The 20,035-nt window shown below is 42.1% G+C and overlaps 1 protein-coding gene across 3 annotated transcripts in view; it reads right to left on the bottom strand.

Annotated features, from left to right (window-relative positions):
- Positions 1 to 5,102: 5,102 nt before the first annotated feature.
- Positions 5,103 to 20,035, bottom strand: part of Ces5a (carboxylesterase 5A) — a 27,786-nt gene continuing 12,853 nt past the window's right edge. For 2 of the 3 annotated variants that reach the window (XM_055621236.1, XM_055621237.1), the window contains exons 8-13: positions 19,277 to 19,417; positions 17,104 to 17,172; positions 14,388 to 14,535; positions 8,002 to 8,151; positions 6,302 to 6,374; positions 5,103 to 5,490 (exon numbers count right to left, since the gene is read on the bottom strand). In XM_055621236.1, coding sequence (XP_055477211.1) covers positions 5,259 to 5,490; positions 6,302 to 6,374; positions 8,002 to 8,151; positions 14,388 to 14,535; positions 17,104 to 17,172; positions 19,277 to 19,417 — 813 coding nt within the window. In that variant the 3' untranslated portion in view covers positions 5,103 to 5,258. The remainder of the gene's footprint in view (positions 5,491 to 6,301; positions 6,375 to 8,001; positions 8,152 to 14,387; positions 14,536 to 17,103; positions 17,173 to 19,276; positions 19,418 to 20,035) is intronic. The other variant, XM_055621238.1, reaches the window with a different exon arrangement.

Consider the following 20,035-nt stretch of genomic DNA (forward strand, 5'->3'; position numbering starts at 1 on the left):
CAGCTTACAAAAAGGAAGGCTTCTCTCTTGGTCTTCTTCCACCCAAGGGATGGCAATTTGGACAGGGGTGTTCGACTCTGTTGCTTTTTCAGTGGTATTTGCCGGGTGGTGAAGGATGGAGCCATTTATTGCTGTCGTTTGTAGGTCAGGCTAGCCCCCACCTCCAGGTGCTCTCTTCTGAACACAGCCCCTGCCATTGCAGTGTCCTCTGTTCTGCAGGGCTCACCAAAGCCAAGCAGATGCCAATGCTGTGCTTTTGAGCCTCATGACTGTGGGTTCAATAAGCTTCTCTTCACGAACCTCTCAGTCTCAAGTACACTGTTATAGTATCAGAAGGTGGACTAATATGATAACATGACTCTCTCTCAAGTATTTCCTTCAAATAAGAGAATGAAAACTGTCCCCATATGTCCTCACATGTGTTGCCATGAACTTATCATAAGCACACTGTGTGCTGGCCAGCCCTGTCACCACCCTGAACACCTGACGCCATGCTCCCATAACACTGTTCCTGGCAGGTCCCCTTAGTGGACACCCTTAAGTCTGAACATGAGCTCCAATCCATTCCAGACAACACTCACCAGTAACTGTGTTCTGCATTTTGACACACTCAAATGCCAAAGTAGGTTGCGTTGTTGTTGCTGTGTTTTGGTTTTGGTTTTGGTTTTGGTTTTCTTTCTACCCTTTCCTTCCCAGGGAACAAGTGAGGCACCCTTAAATCAATTTTAGCAGAGCACAAAGGTAATGTGGCAAACAGCCTCCCCCCTCAGCCATGGGAAAGATGTCTGAGGAAGTATCAGATAGGGTGTGTTCCCATGTAAGACTGAGCAAACAATCCACAGTCCAAAGGCCCTCCGGAGAATAGAAAAAGAGGCCAGCCTAGAAGGAAGGGCTGCCTCACCAGAGGCTCTTTAAGAATTTTCCGGGGTACCCACTTGGATACTGAGCTACCACGGGCTACATCTGAGCAGAGGCTCTAGGTTGCATCCATACATGGTCCTTGTTTGGAGAAACAGTCTCATACAAGACCCCTGTGCCCAGATATATTTGGTCCTTGTGAAACTCCTGTCCTCTCCAGGTCATATTAACCTCCCCCCCCCCCTTTTTTTATTTCCTGCACTCTGCCAAAGATTTGGTTGTGAGTCTTAATATCTGCTTTGATACACTGCTAGGTAGAGTCTTTCAGAGGCCCTCTGTGGTAGGCTCCTGTCCTGTTACTTGTTTGCTCCTACATCCAATGTCCATCCCATTTGTCGTTCTAAGTAAGGATTGATCATCATACCCTGGGTCTTCTTTCTGTTTATATTCTTTAGGTGTATAGATTTCAGTACGTTTATCCTATCTTATAGGACTATATAAGTGAGAATATATCATGTGTGTCTTTCTGCTTTTGGGATACCTCACTCAAGTGGGTACCCTAATAAGGAGAACAGGGACTGTTTCTGACATGAACTCTTTGACACCTCCCCTAAGGTAGGAGCAGCCCTGCTAGGCCACAGAGGAGGACTTTGCAGCCAGTCCTGAAGACACCTGATAAACCAGTATCAGATGAAAGGGGAGGAGGTCCCCCCATAACAGTGGACTTGGAAAGGGGCAGGGAGGAGATGAGGGAGGGAGGGTGGGATTGGGAGGGAAAGAGGGAGTGGGATACAGCAGGGATACAAAGTTAACAAACTGTAACTAATATTAAAAAAATAAAAATTAAAAAAAGGAAAGAAAGAAATTGAAGAAGATGTCAGAAGATGGAAAGATTTCCCATAGTTATGGATCAGTAAGATTAACATAATAAAAATAGCCATCTTGGAAGGGGAAGAGGACCTCCCCTATCCATGTACTTGGAGAGGGGCAAAGAAGGAGATGAGGGAGGGAAGGTGGAAGGGGATGAGGGAGAGGGCTACAGCTGGGATTCAAATTGAATAAACTGTAATTAATATAAAAAATAAAAATTTAATTAAAAAAAGAACTTTCCGGGAAAGTACGAAACAAAATCACTTCACACCTTCCTCAACCTTTGTTGTGCCTGTCATGGATTACACCGCTTCCCATACCAAACGTTATCGAGAAGATGAAGACGGAAATATTCTTCTTCTTCCTAGTTATCTGTTCAGTAGGTGTGTGTTTCATCCCTGTGTTAACAGTATTGCCGCAGCTTCCAGGAGCCCTGCCACAGGAAGCACCTTTTCCTGTTGTCTGCTGCCATCTGCTGGACACTACGCAATTCACAGGCAAAGACTGGTGTTTTGTTTCCTAAATTTGATGTTAATTTGATTTAATGAAAGGGGTCCAAGATTGGGAGTGAGATAGCTAAAAAGACTTCCTGGTAAAAACAAAACAAAATTATTTAGTTAAATATAATTAAATTATTACATTTTTGTGATTTTACGATGATGTAAAAGCATGGGTAACTGGTACGTGCCCCGTACTTGTATTGATGATATTGAAACAACTCAGCTCTTTGGGACAGTGAATTTAAAAAGCTCAAGAAGAGTATGCTTAAGGAGTCTGGCCTTACACAGCCAACTTTCTTAAAAATCTTGATTTTGTAAAAAATACTTTAAAATAAAAACCAGTCATTTCCAAAATAGCTCATGAAATTATACTCTTAAGCAAGAAGTGAAGGCATATATCAATAATCCCATCACTTGGAAGGTAGAGGCAGGAGGGTTAGGAGTCCAAGGTCATTCTCAGTTATGTATATAGTTAAAGGCCAGACTAGTTTAGATGAAACATGTCTCAAAACACCAAAGCTTAAAAATGGAACTGTACTCATCCACCTCCAGATTATTTTTTTAAGATTTATTTATTTATTTTATGTGCATAGGTGTTTTGTCTGTATGTATGTCTGTTTGAGGGTGTCAGATCCCCTGGAACTGGAGCTACAGACTGCTATGAGCTGCCATAGTGGTTGCTAGGAATCGAACCCAGGTCCTCTAGCAAGAGCAATCAGTGCTCCTAACCTCTGAGCCATCTCTCCAGCCCCAACCATGCCCAGGATTTTAAGACAGACTTCTGGAGAGAAAGTATGCATAGACTGAGCATAGACTCAGAGGTTCAAAGTGAGCATCGGATGTCTGTGAGCTGAAAATACAGGTGTCCAGGCCCATGCATGAAGCTTCTATTTCATTGTGACCAGAGTCTGGTTAGCCACTGGATGCTAGAATGCTCATCCAAATTATTCCGCAACACTCCTAAGAGGAGAGTCACAGCCAAATAGAAAAAAAAATAGACATCAACTTTCATTTATGTGTCAGCTTCAAATGCGAAGAGCAACAGATTGCACGTGAAGAAGAAGGGATAGGGGTCTATGTCTGGGTGACTTGAGAATGTCACTAACAAGACGCCTACCAAAATTAGGACCGTGTTTGAGGATGTTGGATATCGGCAGTGTGAATGAAGCCTACCACGGCATTTAATGCAGTAATAATGTAATGCACGTTTGTTGCACGCGTGCATTCATTCACAGGTGCCCATGGCACATGTGCATGTGCGCAGGGAGCAAAGAACAACGTCAGGTGTCATCCTCAGGGGCGCAGCCCACCTCCTCCAAGACGGGCTCTTTCACTGGCCTGCAGCTTACCAGTGACGCTAGATTGGTTGGCCACTGACCCAAGGATCCTCCTCATATATGAATCCTGTTGCTCACCAGATAAACTGAACCACTTCCCCAACCCTGCAACATTTTTTTGTTTAAATAAGCGCTTTCTAGCTGATAGTTTTTTCCAAATATCAAGATAGGAAAGCGCTCTCAAAGGCCACAGAGGTCATGTAATTTCCAGGTTCCCTTACAAATGGTGTGACTTCTTTCTAGACCCAGGTATCTCTTGATGCACCTTTTCCAAAACCACCTGAGCTAGAGACAGCCTACAGTGTTGGATGGTGTGTTCAGAGAGTAGGCACCTTGGCAGAAAGAGACTTGCCGTGGGAAAGCATGATTTTTTTCCTAGAAGATGTCTGAAAGCAGTTTTGAGGAAGCCATACCTTCCAGCGTGTACCAAAGTGGGCCATGGGTTCCACAGCACGCTGCTGATTCCCAAATTTGCTTATACTTTCTAGAGAAGTTGGAAATATGGTGTTTAATACAAAGTTCCTCCAACAAAATTATCCCACTACTAATTGCAAGCCATTTCGTTTTCGTAAGGGTTGAAGAAAACACTTCTGGGCAGTCAGAGTCAATCTGTCAGTAGAAGATCTTTGAGCCGGATGAACATGAGGTTGCTGGCATCTCAGAAACCTGCCTACTGCTCATACCTCATTTGTAATCCTGAAGCAGTTACAATAATAACAAGACACTGTGGCAAGCTACACAGGGACAGTATGGATATAAAACGTAAGAATGTCACCTTACTTTTTTTGAATGGTGGCAAACAGAACACACACACACACCTACCAGGTGGCTAACTCGATTCCATCCTTTCTAGAACCAATGAGACTTCTCCAGAAGAAGCCTGCAGCTTTGATCTAAATCGAGTTTCCTCTCTTCCAAATCTTAAACCACATCGCTTTCCCCAAGTAGCACTCACTAAACTTACACTGTAAGATATTCAGAGGCGTGGCTCTCCCCTAATCCCTGCTTCCTGTTCCCCCCTGCACACCTTGGAGACATGCCTGGAACATATGAAACACTCAGCATAGCTTTGATGAATTGTGGAATCACATTTAACCCCACCAGCAATGCCTCTTTTCTTCTCATTCCTGGCCTGAAACTTGCTGTCTGGTTTTAGCCCTCTACACCCCTAGACCTTGGATGACATCAGAGCAGGACACTTTACAGCATTTGTCCCTCCCCCACACTCCTCACTGAGGCACAGCTCAAACCAAGAGGTGCCAAGACTTGGCTTATACTAAAAGCTCTACTGTACTGGGGTTAAGGGACTCACTCCCATTTTATTCACTATCTTTATCTTGAGTGCTGGGTGGGGGGGGTAAGAGGAGATTTATGAGCATAAATTAAATTGTGTTTCCTGCATATATTTTGCATTTTGATTTTATTTCATATGAGTAATGGCATAATTATATGACAAGTAATGGGCCAGCCCTCCTCCAGACTCATTGAGAGAATCTCATTACCTTCCAAGACAAATTGAATTTTTTTGATGTTGAAAAGAATTTCATAAGGTTCATCCCTAAGCCCATAAAACACCAGCTAAAGCAGATTAGTGCACAGAAATCCCCATGGAAAGCAGCTCAACGGGGAAAGAGGATAATGGTTGAGGGAGAAACTTAGAAGGGGGAAAATCAGAACTGCACAAATATGACTTCTAAGGAGCAACAGAGAAAAGGAAAGACAACGGTAGAGAAAAGAAGATTAAGGAGGAAGAGGGATTGAGAAGCGCTTCAGAAGCAGACATGATCAGGGGGAAGGTATCTGTCCAAAATTCCACTTTCTGATCTTTCAGTCTATGTCCAATGCTGATGTTCAAATTCAGCATCAGATACTGCTCCTTCTGGTCGTAGACTGGCCACAGAGGCAAGCTGTCCCCATTAGGATCCCTGGAAGTGAGAGCAGACTCCAGTAAGACAGCCATTCTTTTTTTTATTGTTTGTTATTATTAGTTACATTTTATTAACTCTGTATCCCAGCTGTATCCCGCTCCCTTATTCCCTCCCAATCCCACCCTCCCTCCCTTATCTCCTCCCTGCCCCTTTCCAAGTCCTCGGATTGGGGAGGACCTTCTCCCCTTTCGTCTGGCCCTGTTTTATCAGCTATCTTCAGGGCTGGCTGCAAAGTCCTCCTCTGTGGCCTAGCAGAACTGCTCCTCCCTTGGGGGGTGGGGAGTCAAAGAGCCTGCCATTGAGTTCCTGTCAGAGATAGTCCCTGTTCCCCTTACTATGGGAAACCAATTGGTTACTGAGCTACCACGAGCTTCGTCCGAGTAAAGGTTCTAGGTTATATCCATACGTGGTCCTTGGTTGGAGAAACAATTTCAGAAAAAAAAACCCTGTGCCCAGATATATTTGGTCCCTGTGGGGCTCCTATCTTTCCCTGTCATACTAACTCCCCTTCTGCCGAAGGTTTGGTTATGAGTCTTAGTATCTGTTTTGAAACGTTGCTTGGTAGGGTCTTTCAGATGCCTTCTGCAGGAGGCCTTCTCCTGTCATACGTCCAATGCACATCTCATTTGTCTTTCTAAGTGAGGATTGATCATCTTACCTCATGTCTGCTTTCTTGTTTATCTCCTTTAGGTGTATAAACTTCATTATGTTTATCATATCTTGTAGGTCTATATAAGCGAGTATATACCATGTTTAAGACGGCCATTCTTAAACACCCAATCGCATGGAGGTCAGCTGCCTCACTCACCCACTCCTGGCAAAGTTAGCCCAGTATTTCATCATCTTCTTGCTTAGAGACTTCTCCTCTTCAGTGGCTTCCTCTGCAGGAGATGAACATAAACCCAGCTGCTTTCCAGCTTCATGGGGATCCCAAGGCTTCTCTCATTCACTGAGCCCATTCATACCTTGGTCCCTCACTGAATCTTTAAGTCCTAGCTCCCACATGCAGCTGAGGCACCACACAAGGGATCCTGGCTTCCAAACAATGCAGGCTGAGCTTGTCTCTCTTATTGGTCCTCTGCTCTAGCCATTCCCATTGAATACAAGACTCTCTCTCTCTCTCTCTCTCTCTCTCTCTCTCTCACGCACATTTACTACACTGCTAGCTGCTAAAGTTCGCTTACAAGATGCCCCTGACAACAACAAATCCCAAGGACGCTACAGCCCATTTATAAAACAATGCCATTTTGTTTATAGCATCTGAAAACTCCCACCCTTTAAATCCCTTCTGCCTCATTTGCATAACTAGCACAGGACAGGTAAATGCCATCACCTCCATGCGGATACTTTGCTGCAGGAAGGTGGGTACCCGGTACCCATCTATGTTGTCAGCTGTAAATCTGCCAATTGGTCTATGAAATCATAATACATTCAAATGTATGTAGGTGCAATTGCATTTAAGATTGTATTAAACATAGTATGTGTATCCAATAATCTAGTTATACATATTTACATGGTGTCTCATCTTTTGTTGGAGTAGGCAGTGTTTTCATGTACACATGTTCTTGCACATGTGGATACAATTATCCACACTTCTGCACACACAATTGCTAGGCCAAGAACTGCACACACTCTAAATTGTACAGCCTTCCTCTTACATATGAAATTGTCTGTTTCCCACAGCTCCTGGAATATACCAGTTGTAACACACTGTCCTTCCAGACATGGATTGATTTAAGAAAGAATGATTCACCAGCCAAGGGTAGTGATTTGTTCTCCTGCTGGGACTGAAAGTGAGAAGGTTCCATTCATTACAAGCCAACCACATGTCTATCTGTCCATAAGCTGTTCAAGTTTTCATTAGCTTGCTCTTACAGATTTGACAGACTCTGGAATTCAAGGAATTCACCTCCCAAATACTAAGGCTCATCACTGTCTCCAGTTTGGGAAAGCCTTTCTTCACCCAGAGTGTGAGCTCACTGCTGAGGAAAAGCATGTATTCAATACCTAGTATTTGCTTTATAGCAATCATTTAGCTTCCTCCTTTTAAAACAAAACACAAAACAAACAAACAAGAAAAACAAAAACAAAAGCCTTAGCAGCAGCTTCGTTGTCATAATCTCTAAAATAAGGATGAATAGGTAAATAAAAGGACTCAGCCACAATCCACAAACACTCTCAATGAAAGCTCTATCCTTTGTCAATGCTTTAAATGTTAAACTAAATGTTTTAGTGGTAGTTCCTATGGGTGATTTCTTGTAACTTCTCTCTCTCTCTCTCTCTCTCTCTCTCTCTCTCTCTCTGTGTGTGTGTGTGTGTGTGTGTGTGTGTGTGTGTGCGCTTGTAAACCACTGAGGTGATTAAATCTCAGCCAGTCAGTCCTTACTGTCTTTTGTATAGTGGGGTGGGAAGAGCAGGGGCCTTTATGCAAGCAATGCGGAATTGACTCTTCTCACCTCATCCTGTCTTCCCTGTTCCTGCACAAGGAGCCCACAGCCAGTTACTCACCAAACAGGACAACATCGCCCTTCAGGAAAGGACCTCCAAAGACAAAGCGGATTTCATCCGTGTGGTCAGCCTTCACGAAGGCCGGCCTTGTGTTTTCAAAGCACTGGGGCCGGTGCTGGAACTCATAAAAATAGACAGGTCCACCAGCCTCTAAAAGAAAACAACAACAACAAAAAAAAAAAAACCAAAAAAACAGAAAAAGCATACAGGTATGGCCTTGTATCCCCAAAGTTACAAACCCAAAGGTGAGAGATAGCTCAAAGATGCCGCGTAAACCAGCATGACTTTCTCTCTCTCTCTCTCTCTCTCTCTCTCTCTCTCTCTCTCTCTCCTTCCTTCCTTCCTTGCTTCCTTCCTTCCTTCTTTATTTGAGGCTGGAATTTCCATCTATAGCAGCCTTCTTATCCCTAGTGACAAAGATGCACACACTCACACGCACACAAACACACACACGCGTGGTCTCAGTTTGTCCTCCAGTTATTAGCTTATGTCTCCCAACTGGAACGCATCTGCCTTAGACTTCTTTCACTTTCTTTCTTCCTATTATCTTTCTTTCTTAGATAATAAAAAGCAACTTTTTCTTTCCTCATTTTTAAAATTAATTTATTTATATATTCACTTTACATCCCGATCATAGCCCCCCTCTCCTCCTGGTTCCACCTTCCCTCCCTCTTCTACCTATCCCCCTCCCCTACTTCTCAGGAAAGGGGAATCCCTCCCCAATCCAACCCAGCACATCAAATCGCATCAAGACTGAGTGCATCCTGTTCCCCTGGTGAAGCAGCCCTGCCAGGGGGAAGTGATGGAAGAGCAAGCAATAGAGTCCATATCAGAACCCCTCCCCTGCTCTACTTACTAGGGAACCCACATAAAGACAGAGTTGCCCATGACTACCTTTGTGTAGGGGCCTAAGTCAAGTTCATGTATGACCCTTGGTTAGAAAAGCACCTTTTTCAAATGTAGAATTTGAGGAGACCTATGCTTTTGCAGACCTCTGCCTAATCATGTATCCAACACACAGACATGTCCATCAACCCGACACACAAACACACACACACACACACACACACACAAATAAAAAATCCATCTTTTCAAAAAACTTTCCTGTCTTGGGTTTGGCAATGGTTTCTAAGACATAACACACACAAAATACACAATTAACAAAGAAAACATGAGTGAGGCAATATGCATGGAAACCTAAAATCAGTGTCCAGTTATTTTGAACATTACCAACAGACAAGAAATCAACCTACAGAACAGTTTCAAATCATCGCAAATACTTGGGAGTCATATCTTAAATAGATTTAGTCTGTGTAATATATGAAGAATTCCTAAAACAAAACAAAACAAAAATTCTCAGTTCCAAGAAAGAAAGTGAAGGTCTTGCACAGACATTTGCTAAGAGACATGGAAATGTCTGTAAACTATTTGACATTTTCTCAGACATATATGTGTATGTGTATGTATATGTACATGTAATTATATATACGTGATATATATATATATATATATATAAACACATATACACATGGAAAGCAATCAAGAGAGAGAGGGGAAGAGGAGACAGAGGGGGCAGAAGAAGAGTTGTTTAAAGGAAGGAAGGGGACAAGCAACAGAATGGGGTAGGAATGAGAGATGAATACGTGGAAGGAAAAATCGATGACATACATGTGTGGAAAGCTCATCATGAGATCCACTATTTTGTGTTGATTTTAAAAGTTAATTTCAAAATGTCTGAGAAGCACACAGAAACATCCCTAACTTGTCTAATCGTTACAGAAACACAAATCAACATCATGATTGGGTAACACTTCACCCGTCTACACGTGTAAATGATAGTTTGTTCCTTCAGAAACCACAGGTGTGGGTGCAGCTGAGGGCTGCTGGTCTTTGCATTAATGGTGGGAATGGAAATCGTCACAGCCATTGTGAAATCACCATGCAGTTCTTTAAAAACTTAGAATGACTGTGTGGTCCAGTAATATGCATCTAAAAGAACGGACATCTCTACACTAATGTTCAAGCAGCATTGTCACCATAACCAGAAGGTAGGTCTGCTCAAGTGACCACTGATGAATGCATAAACAAATATGGTATATACGGACAAGGAGTATTCCTCAGCCTGAGAAAAACAAAATCTGCCGTGTATAGTAAACAGATGAACCCTGAGGCATTATGTTGATAAGCTAGACAAAAATATCAAATATGTTACTTCACTTATAAGAAATATAAGCTGGGCACGGTGGTGCACATCTGTAATCCCAGCACTCAGGGTGGCAGAGGCAGGTGGATCTCTGTGAGTTCGAGGCCAGCCTGCTCTACAAAGTGAGTCAAGGACAGCCAGGGCTACACAGAAACCCTGTCTCAAATAAATAAATAAATGACAAAACAAAAAAACACACAAAAAGAAAGAAATCTATAAAATGGTTTAAGTACTAAATGTTTTGTCATTAAGTATTTTGACGTAACATTTTAGGTGTGAAAATTGTGTTGTTTAATTTTGACATGTTTGAGTTTTCATATTTCTTCTTGTTGATTTCTTATTTCACCCCACTGTGATCATACTGAACTCATTTAGACCTATTGAGATGTGTTCTGTTGGCAAATGTGTGGTTATCCTGGAGGACATTACATATACAAGAGAAAAATCAAGGACCATGATAGCTGCTGGGTGTAATGTTCTTTGTGCATTGTTAGGTCTGGCTGATTTATAGCATTATTCTCATCTTCTATTTCCCTCTTCAGGTTTTGCATAAATGCACTGTCATTGAAAGTGGGAAGTTAAAGCCTTCTACCATTATAATAAAATATCCCTTTAAGCTTTTTCTGCCACCTTTACTTCACATATTTTGTGTCTCAGTCATAAGGTGCATCTAGGTTTTTATTTATGATGACTTCTTGATGTAGTTGCCCTTTTATAATGTCCTTCCGTATGTCTCGTCCTGCTCTCTGTTTCCAGATTTATGTTGTCAGACTTAGGCAGCAACCTATCTCTCTTATGGCAGCTGTTTGCCTTGAGTATCTTTTCCATTCTTTCACTGTCAGCTAATGCACACCTTGGTTCTCAGGTTCTTTTGGTTTGTTTCGAAAGAGCACATGTCATAGTTTCTTAAATATCTCTGTAACATAGTCCATTTACATTTAACATAATTAACAAGAAAGAAGTACAAACTTTTGACATTTTGCTACTTGTTTTCTATGTCCATTGCAGTGGTTATGTTTTTCAGTAGCTCCATTACTGCCTTCTTTTGCATTACTCCTTTAATCACATAGCTTTAATTATTTTCTAAATTAATGTTTGAGATTGTAATTCACATCATAAGTTATAATAATCGAGTTCAAATTAATATCAATTTACTTGTAATAGCATAAAACATGTTGTTAAGACTAAATTTATATCTCTATATATTGTAACTTACTAACAGATTTATAATTGTTTTATACAATTGTCTTTAAAATCATTTAGGAAAGAGAATATGTTATAAATAAAAATGAGTTAATAATTATTTACATATTTACTTAAACAGTTATTTTTACTGTGTTATTTATCTATTCATGTGGATTTGGAATGCTTTCTGCATCCGTTTTTCTCAGCTTAAAATCTTTAAAGGACTCCCTTTCCTTCTTGGGTAAATTTGTTAGCCATGACATTTCCATGTACCTGGAAATGTCACAATTTCCCCTTTTATGAAGGATAGTCTTACATGATAGCTAATTCTTGGTCAGAAGCCTTGGCTATTTTATCTTCCAGAACTTTGAATCTGTCTTCCCCATGCTTTCTCACCACCATCATTTCTTTTGATAGATCTATAATAATCTCATTTCTAGATGACAAGTGCCAGTTCTCTTCATGTGTCCATGAAGCTCTTTTATTTATATTTGTCTTTAGATATAATGTATCTCTTTGTGGTCTCTACATTTTTTCCTATATGAGGGTTGTTGAAACTCTGATTGAAAGTCTAATACCAGACTTTGGAAGATTTTGTTCATTACTTATTCTTTCTGCCTCTTTTCTCTCTCTGTCTTCAGATCCTATTATACATACATTTGGTTGATCAAATTGTCCTACAAGATTCCTATGCTCTGTTCATTTCCCTTTATTCTTTTCTGTTTCAGACTGAGTGTCCCAAATGGCATAACTAAATTCCTTGTTCTTTCTTTCATGTGCTCAGATCTGTGATGGATACCTTGAGTAACTTGTTCATTTCAGTTATTATATCTTTCCATTCTATTCAGTTTCTTCTCATTTTTAAAAAGAAATTCTGTATCTTTTAAATTTTTATTTATTTATTATTAATTACATTTTATTCACTTTGTATCCCAGCTATAGGCCCCTCCCTCATCCCCTCCCAACTCCTCCACCCTCCTCCCCTCATCTCCTCCCATTCCCCTCCCCAAGTGCATTGAGAGGGGAGGTCCTCCTCCCCTTCCCTCTGACCCTAGCTGATCAGGTCTCATCAGAACTGTCTTTCATAGTCTTCCTCTATGGCCTGGTCAGGCTGCTTCCTGCTCAGGGGGAGGTGATCAAAGAGCAGGCCACTGAGTTCATGTCAGAGATAGTGCCTGCTCCCATTACTAAGAAACCCACTTGGAGACTGAGCTGCCATGGCTACATCTGTGCAGGGATTCTAGTTTATCTCCATGCATGGTCTTTAGTTGGAGTATCAGTCTCAGAAAAGACCCCTGTGCCCAGATAGTTGGTTCTGTTGCTCTCCTTGTGCAGCTCCTGTGCCCTCCAGGTTTTGTTATCTCCCCCTTCCTTCATGAGATTCCCTGCATGTTTGGCCATAAGTCTCAGCCTCTGCTTTAATACCCTGCTTGTTGGAGTCTTTCAGAGGCCCTCTGTGGTAGGTAACTGACCTGTTCCCTGTTTTCCCCCTCTTCTGATGTATGTCCCATTTGTCTTTCTGAATGAGGATTGGTCATCTTACCCAGGATCCTCTTTCTTGCTTAGCTTCTTTAGGTGTACAAATTTTAGTTTGTTTATCCTGTATTTTATGAATAATATCCACTTATAAATGAATATATATATATATATATATATATATATATATATATATATATATATATATCATGTGTGTCTTTCTGCTTCTGGACTACCTCACTCAGGATTATCGTTTTTTAGTTCCCATCATTTGCCTGCAAATTTCATGATTTCCTTGTCTTTAATTGCTGAGTAGTATTCCATTGTCTAAATGTACCACAATTTCTATATCCATTCCTCAGTTGAGGGACATCTGGGTTGTTTCCATCTTCTGGCTATTATGAATAAAGCTACTGTGAACATGGTTGAGCAAATGTCCTTGTTATATACTTGAGCATTTTTTGGATATATGCCTAGGAGTTGTATGGCTGGGTCTTGATGTAGCGCTATTCCTAATTGATGTAGGGCTATTCCTAATTGTCTGAGAAAGCACCAGATTGATTTCCAAAGTGGCTGTACAAGTTTACGTTCCCACCAGCAATGGAGGAGGGATCCCCTTTCCTCTCCAGCATGTATTGTCACTTGAGTTTTTGATCTTAGCCATTCTGATGAGTGTAAGGTTAAATCTCAGGGTTGTTTTGATTTGCATGTCCCTGATAACTAAGGATGTTGAGCATTTCTTTAAGTATTTCCCTGTCATTCGATATTCCTCTATTGAGAATTCTCTGTTTAGCTCAATTATTCCTCCACTCTCTTATCATTCAATTAAAGTTGTTGTCAAGGTCACCAGTGACTTCTGTGTTGTCAACTCAACAGTCCTCTCATCTTGTTTGTCATTATGAGAGCTAATGCAGCAGGGATCTCCATGGCAACCTGGACCATAGCCTCTGTCCTTCTCGTATGCCACTGTACTCATCACCGTCAAATACAGTCTATATTAGTTTATTTCTTTTTTTCCATTGTTTCTCACTAGAACAGTTAGCAGTGTGTTTATTCTACTCATGGCCAAATGGCTAAGTTATAAAACAGTCAATGATAAAGAAGGTCATTGCCAAATACTTGTTACAAGAGAAACTTAGGAAAAGAAGAAATGAGAAAAGGAGAAGAGGGAGAAAGAGAGGGAGGAAAGGGGAAAGGAGAGGGGAGGAACAGATGAAGTGAAATTAGCTTACATCAACTCTCCAAGAACTTTTTTCTTTCATCTCATTTTCCTCCTTACTCCTATAACTAACATGCTTTGAGAAACAGCCAACTCCAGAGAGAGAAGTGAAGAGAGTAAAAGACTAAAATAACAAGTAGTCCATGTTCCCAAAATGCAAGGATAGACATAGTGTTCTTCCATCACTGACACACCCCTTGCTGTAAAGGAACCCAGGTGGCTCCTCAGTGAACAACATGGACCCCCATTGTGGACCCCCATCTCACTGTCTGCATTCTTGAAAGGTATTTATCAGAGTCTCACCTCTGTGATATCGAGCTGTGACCACTGCAGGGACCATAAAAAACACATCTCCAAACAAGTCCAGTAAAGTATCTCGGATGTCAGTCAGGGAATGCTTCCCATGGAAGTACTCTTTAGACACCACGTGCAAATATTGTGTGGGGATATGCTGTGAAAAGAAAGAAAGAAAGAAAGGATGGAGGGAGGAAGAAAGAGAGAGAGGGAAGGATGGAGAGGAGGAGAGAAGAGAAAGAGAGGAAGGGAAGAAGAAAGGAAGAAAAGGAAAAGAAAAATGCATGGTCATAGGAAATCCAAGTCAAAAACAATGGCTAACCTGTTAATTAAGCATTGGTCTGTGCAGGCAAAGTTGAAAATATTCTCCATATATTGCCTCATTTCACCCACACAGCAATCATAGGATTCATTAAAAATACGTCCACTTATTTGAAAAGCAAGACACAGAGAGAGTAAATGGTCGGTCCAAACCGATGGAGCCAGAGTCTTTCATAGGTCTGTATTCAAACCCCATGCTGTGGGCCACATGCAGCGCACGCACTGGTGGCATTCAGTACGAAGTGCAGATCTGGAGTCCTGTGTTCCAGCATTATCAAGAATTCCCAGGTGGGGACACCAGAGCATCAAGCTAAGGGGGAGCCCTTCGTACTAGGAAGTGTTACATGACACACTAGCCACACACCCACAAAACTGTCCCTGCTCCCGGGACAAGTGCTACTTCTAAGCCATTTGATGTCTTGCAGCCTCAGTTTCCACATCTATAATTTTTGAAATGAGTCATTCTGAGGATCTCATGAGATGACAGGGAGGACATATTGCCTGGCAGACAGCAGGCCTTGGACCCCTTGGTTCCTGAACCCCACTGCTGAGTGTCTCCATCAGACCTCTGCTGCCTTCTTTGACCCAGTCTTCTAACCTTGACCTTGCCCTGAGCACTGTGGAAGGTCAACTTCTTGAGGATCTCAGGGCCTGTCATGGTGACTGTTTCAAAGGGTCTGATGGCCTAGGGAATACAGGGAAATTCTTCTGTGGGATTTGGAGGCAAAACTACGTAAGCCACACCTGAAAGTGCTGCTGAGACTCACTATTCGGGACCTTTGAAGGATGATGATGCTTTAATCAGGCCCAAAGCAGGAGAGGACTGCAGCAGTCCAGGCTGTGGCACAAGACCCTGTCCACTCGGAACATGAGATGAACAGACCTTACAGGCCTGGAAGTGTCCAGAGTGGTAGAGAAGCTTTCCATCACTGGCAAACCACCAGAAGACAGCCAGAAGGCAGACTCTTGGGCATCAGGAACAAGGCCAGAGAGCTACTCACCATTTACAAAGCAGCCCCTGCATGCTACAGGGTCTTTCTCAGAGACGATGCACATCATCCTTCTCTTTTGTGCCTTCCCAGAAAACCTATTTGCCTCCACCCCTGAGATTTGGCTCAAGATGAAAGATATTTGTAATGCTCAAGATGTTTGAAATGCCCTTCTTCCAGTGTCCCTTTTCCTTATGACCCAGACCAGTGGGAATCTCCTCTAAGGAGCATCTACCACACTACTGAATTTATAGCCTGAATAGGCCTCAATCTTCAGACTCAGTTCTCTCCATTGGAAAGCCAAGACTCACTAAATATCTCTCTTCCAAGGCCAGGGCTTGGGCCTAATGGGTCTGCTGGCCCACCCAGGCAGACCCCTCTGCAGCTAGAAAAATCCTTTAAATGGAAGCCCAGTCACTCCCTTTTCTCTGTTTCTCAGTGCTTCAGTGAGTCTGTCCTCCATCTCTGGGTTATAACAGTTTCATTAATCTTCCCTTGTTGCAGTCATCCCTTCAGATGACCTCTGCACAGTCCCCAGTTCCCAGCCACTTCCTATAGTTCTTCACGTATATAATCCACTCACTCCCACTCCAAAATCCCTAAAACTCCTTCTCCTTTACCAGGAGCTACCTAGATCCTCCTGTGGACGCCACAGGCCATAGTCTCTCGTCTGCTCTGTGTCAACGTGACAGTTCTAATCATGTCTGTCCACCCCACATCACATCTCATTGCCTGGGGAAGCGTTAGAGTACTTGGTCTCAGTAATTATATGTTCCATGAGTCAATAAAAGGAATGATCTTTGGCATTGAGATTATGCTAAATAAGTGTTTATGGGAAGAAAGAGAATAAAAGAAAGGAGCAGAAAGGAAAGAAATAAACCTGTCTTTGCATTCTTAGTGTCTAGAGTAAGACTGAATACTGCTTTCTTGTTTGTAAAATCTGAGATTTTAGCACTGGAATTTAACACAATGTCTGATGGCTACATAGTAAATATAGAATTTGGCCTCCTGTATATTTTATAATTCATAAATTTTCAAATTATAGTTAGATAATTCAGTGCATTCTTGGGGACGAGGAGGAAGTACCCCAAAATCCACATTAATATGTCCCAGAAACAGATGAATAATGGCAAAAATAAGGAAAAAGGAATGTATAGAAGTGAAAAGACCTAGTGACCACCAATCACATCTGGATAATATGAGGGTTACAAAAAGTCTTTGAGTTTTTAGAGCTCTTAGGACTTAAGAATTATGGGAATAAGGGATTGTGAACCAATAATAAGTCTACTGAATGAATTAGTTGATTGAGTCGTCAGTGTGGAATGTCTGTACTCTTAACTCTATCCATCTGTGTGGAACAGGGATATTTGCCAAGTCAATGACGTTCAGGAGAGCCATGTCACACAGTCACTTACCAGGAAAATGTGTATCAAGTTGAGAGCAACAGACTGATTGGAGCCAAGGAGAATCTCAGGAGTGTCCCTCTGTGGAGACAAGTAGGATATTTTACTGTGAGGCATCTGCCTCAGAGAGCAAAGCAGGGTCTGGACACCTAATTTCTTCCAGCAGAGAGTGAAAAAACAGGAGCCCTCTCAGTCCCAGGCATCAGTTGGTCAATGAATTTCCCCTTCTCTCATCTGATCAAAGGCAGCCATTCTCTGGCATACCTGTAGCCTTGTCAAGCTCATCAGCTGGATTGAACTAGTATGTTAAAGCACTGAGCAGCCCATCCCCCAATCCACCACCACAGCCCCATACATCAGTATTTAGTCTATAAAGCAGTGATGCTGTTTCCACAAGGCCATTACAGGCATCCTGATAAGAGAATTTTGGTTGTTTGTTTGTTTGTTTGTTTGCTTTTTGAGCTAGAGTTTCTCTGTGTACCCTTGGCTGTCCTGGACCAGCATGGACTCAAACTCACAGCCATCCACCTGCCTCTGCCTCCCTGAATGCAGGGATTAAAGACATGCACCACCATGCTCAGCTCATAAGAGAAATTTAGCCTCTCTGATACTAGGCATCCAAGTACAAGAGCACACTATACAGAACCCAGTGAGAAAGCAAACTTGTGACAACTTGGTCTCAGGGAAGGCGGACACTCCAGAACTGAGAGATGCGCTTCCTTGTTTGAAGACATCAAGACTCTCTTTGTCATGGTGATCTGAACTGATACACACTTTAGTTTAACCTCAGGTTCACAGAGAAGACAGTGGTCTGTTACTCTCCTTCCAAAACCTTTTCGATCAGGACCGCTAAAGAGCCAGCGGTAGAGAGCAATAAGAGTGGGGTTATGGACATTTCAGGGGGCTAGGGACTGTTGTTAATCTGCAGATAACTCTCTATGTCTCAGATTCCTCACTCCTGAGATGAAAACAGCAAACTCCCCACAAAAGAGCAGAGACACTGGAGCAGAGAATTGCTGTTTGGGAAGAGCTCACAGTGGCGCATTTTCACATGGCAGAGGTGCCACGTCATTCCTCTGATCATTTCCTGGCAGTGCTTTGGCTTAAAAGCATGAGCAGGTAGACCTCCAATTCACTAGCAAATAAATTTACTTGAAAAACTTGTCATCTTCCTCCCTGACAGTTTCCCACAGACACCTTTTGAGTACTAACATCCTTCTCAGGTAAAAGAACAGGATTTGCCTTAGGTCTCCAGCAAACAAGAACAGATTTCACTGAAACTAATACCCGTGGGATCCTCAGAATGGTGCAGAATCCCCCTCCTCCATCTCTAGCATTATTCCAAGAGTTAGCATTTACTGAGTGTTTGCAAGATACCAGGCCATTAAATGTGTGTCCAACTTGAAAAGCAGAGGCTAAATCATAAGAGTTACACACTACAGTCTTTTTGCTAATTAGCAACGGGTCTAGGGACAAGCATCTAAGGAGTCCATTTAACCAGTGGACCTGGCCTCCAGGTTCTCCCAGCATTCTCTTGAAAACTAACTTGTGGGCTTTTTGTTTTGTTTTTGTTTTTGTTTGTTTGCTTTAGTAAAAACCAATATATCCAACTCTTTCCTCTGTACACAGTTGCTTCCTTTGTAATAAATCTGTATAAAGAGCAAGATGGACGTACTGTTCTCAGACCCCATTTCTTCTTGCCTATAGGTTAGATGTGTTTGAGTATGTCCAATCAAATGTTCATGTGCTGGAAGTTTGCTTCCCATTATAAATGTCTCTAAGAGGTAAGACCTAGGCAAAAGCAATTGGGTCATAGGAGTACCATCCTTTGAAGAGATTAATGTAGCTCTCCTAGAACCTGGTTAGTTTTCAAAGGGATGAGTTATAAAGTGGCCCTGCCTCTTTCTGCTGGACCCCTTCTACAGGCAGGCTTTTCTGCTTCTCCATCATGCTGTGACATAGCCTGTGGAGTCACCTCCAAATGCTAGCACCATGTTGCTTTTACTTTCTGTTGGTCAAAATCATGAGCCAAACACACTATGACCCCTCCTCCAGTCCGTGGGAAGATTACTATTGCATGAATAGCAACAGGCTCCCAACCCTTATTGCATGGGGAATCATCTGTGGAAGCAAACAGTTGCCCTGCTGTTGAGGGAGAGGCAGACAGGACAACCAGAATTCTTACCATGGGCAATATGTAGCCACACTCCTGGTTATTGACTCCAATGATGGAAGGAACTGCGTTAAACGCCTTTTGAGACAGTAGTTCCAGTGGTTCATTGGGAAAGAAAGAACTGTCAACCACTCTAGTGAATGACTTTGTGTTCTGCAACAAGGAAAGGAAAAACCAACAGCCATTTTTATTTACAAAACCTACTGTCCCCACAAGTCCAAATGCATCCAGAAATGGGAAAAACAAAACACTATTGGTTGGCTCAGCAAAATGCATTAGTAAACCTGGCCTGCCGTTTACTTAAGGAAAAAAAAATATCTATAAACTTTTCTGTGCCTTGGTTTCTCATCTGCTAAAAAATAAAACAACAATAATAACAACAGTCAAAGAAAAGTAATAACCCAGCACAGAAGTTTTGGGAGGGGGGTCATAGACTACCAGAATCAACATCATCTGGAAATTTATTAGATAGACAAGCTCTCAGGTCTGCAGAATAGGGAACCTGAGGGCAGTCTAGCGGCTACCACTGGGGCCATCTCCAGGTGATACTGATGATTGCTCAAGTTTGAGAACTTCTGGCCAAAATGAGAAGGAGTAGTGTAGCTGGGATAAAGAAAATGGATACTAACCCATCTTTGTGCTTTGGGGCTCAGAATTCAACAACTGTGTCTTGAATATGTATTTTGTTTTTGATCCCTTGTGTGTGTGTGTTGTGTGTTATGTGGTGTGTGTGTGTGTGTGTGTGTGTGTGTGTGTGTGTGTGTGTGTGTG

Source organism: Psammomys obesus, unplaced genomic scaffold (assembly GCF_907164565.1).
Source record: "Psammomys obesus unplaced genomic scaffold, mPsaObe1.curated_primary_1811, whole genome shotgun sequence".
NCBI lineage: Eukaryota > Metazoa > Chordata > Mammalia > Rodentia > Muridae > Psammomys > Psammomys obesus.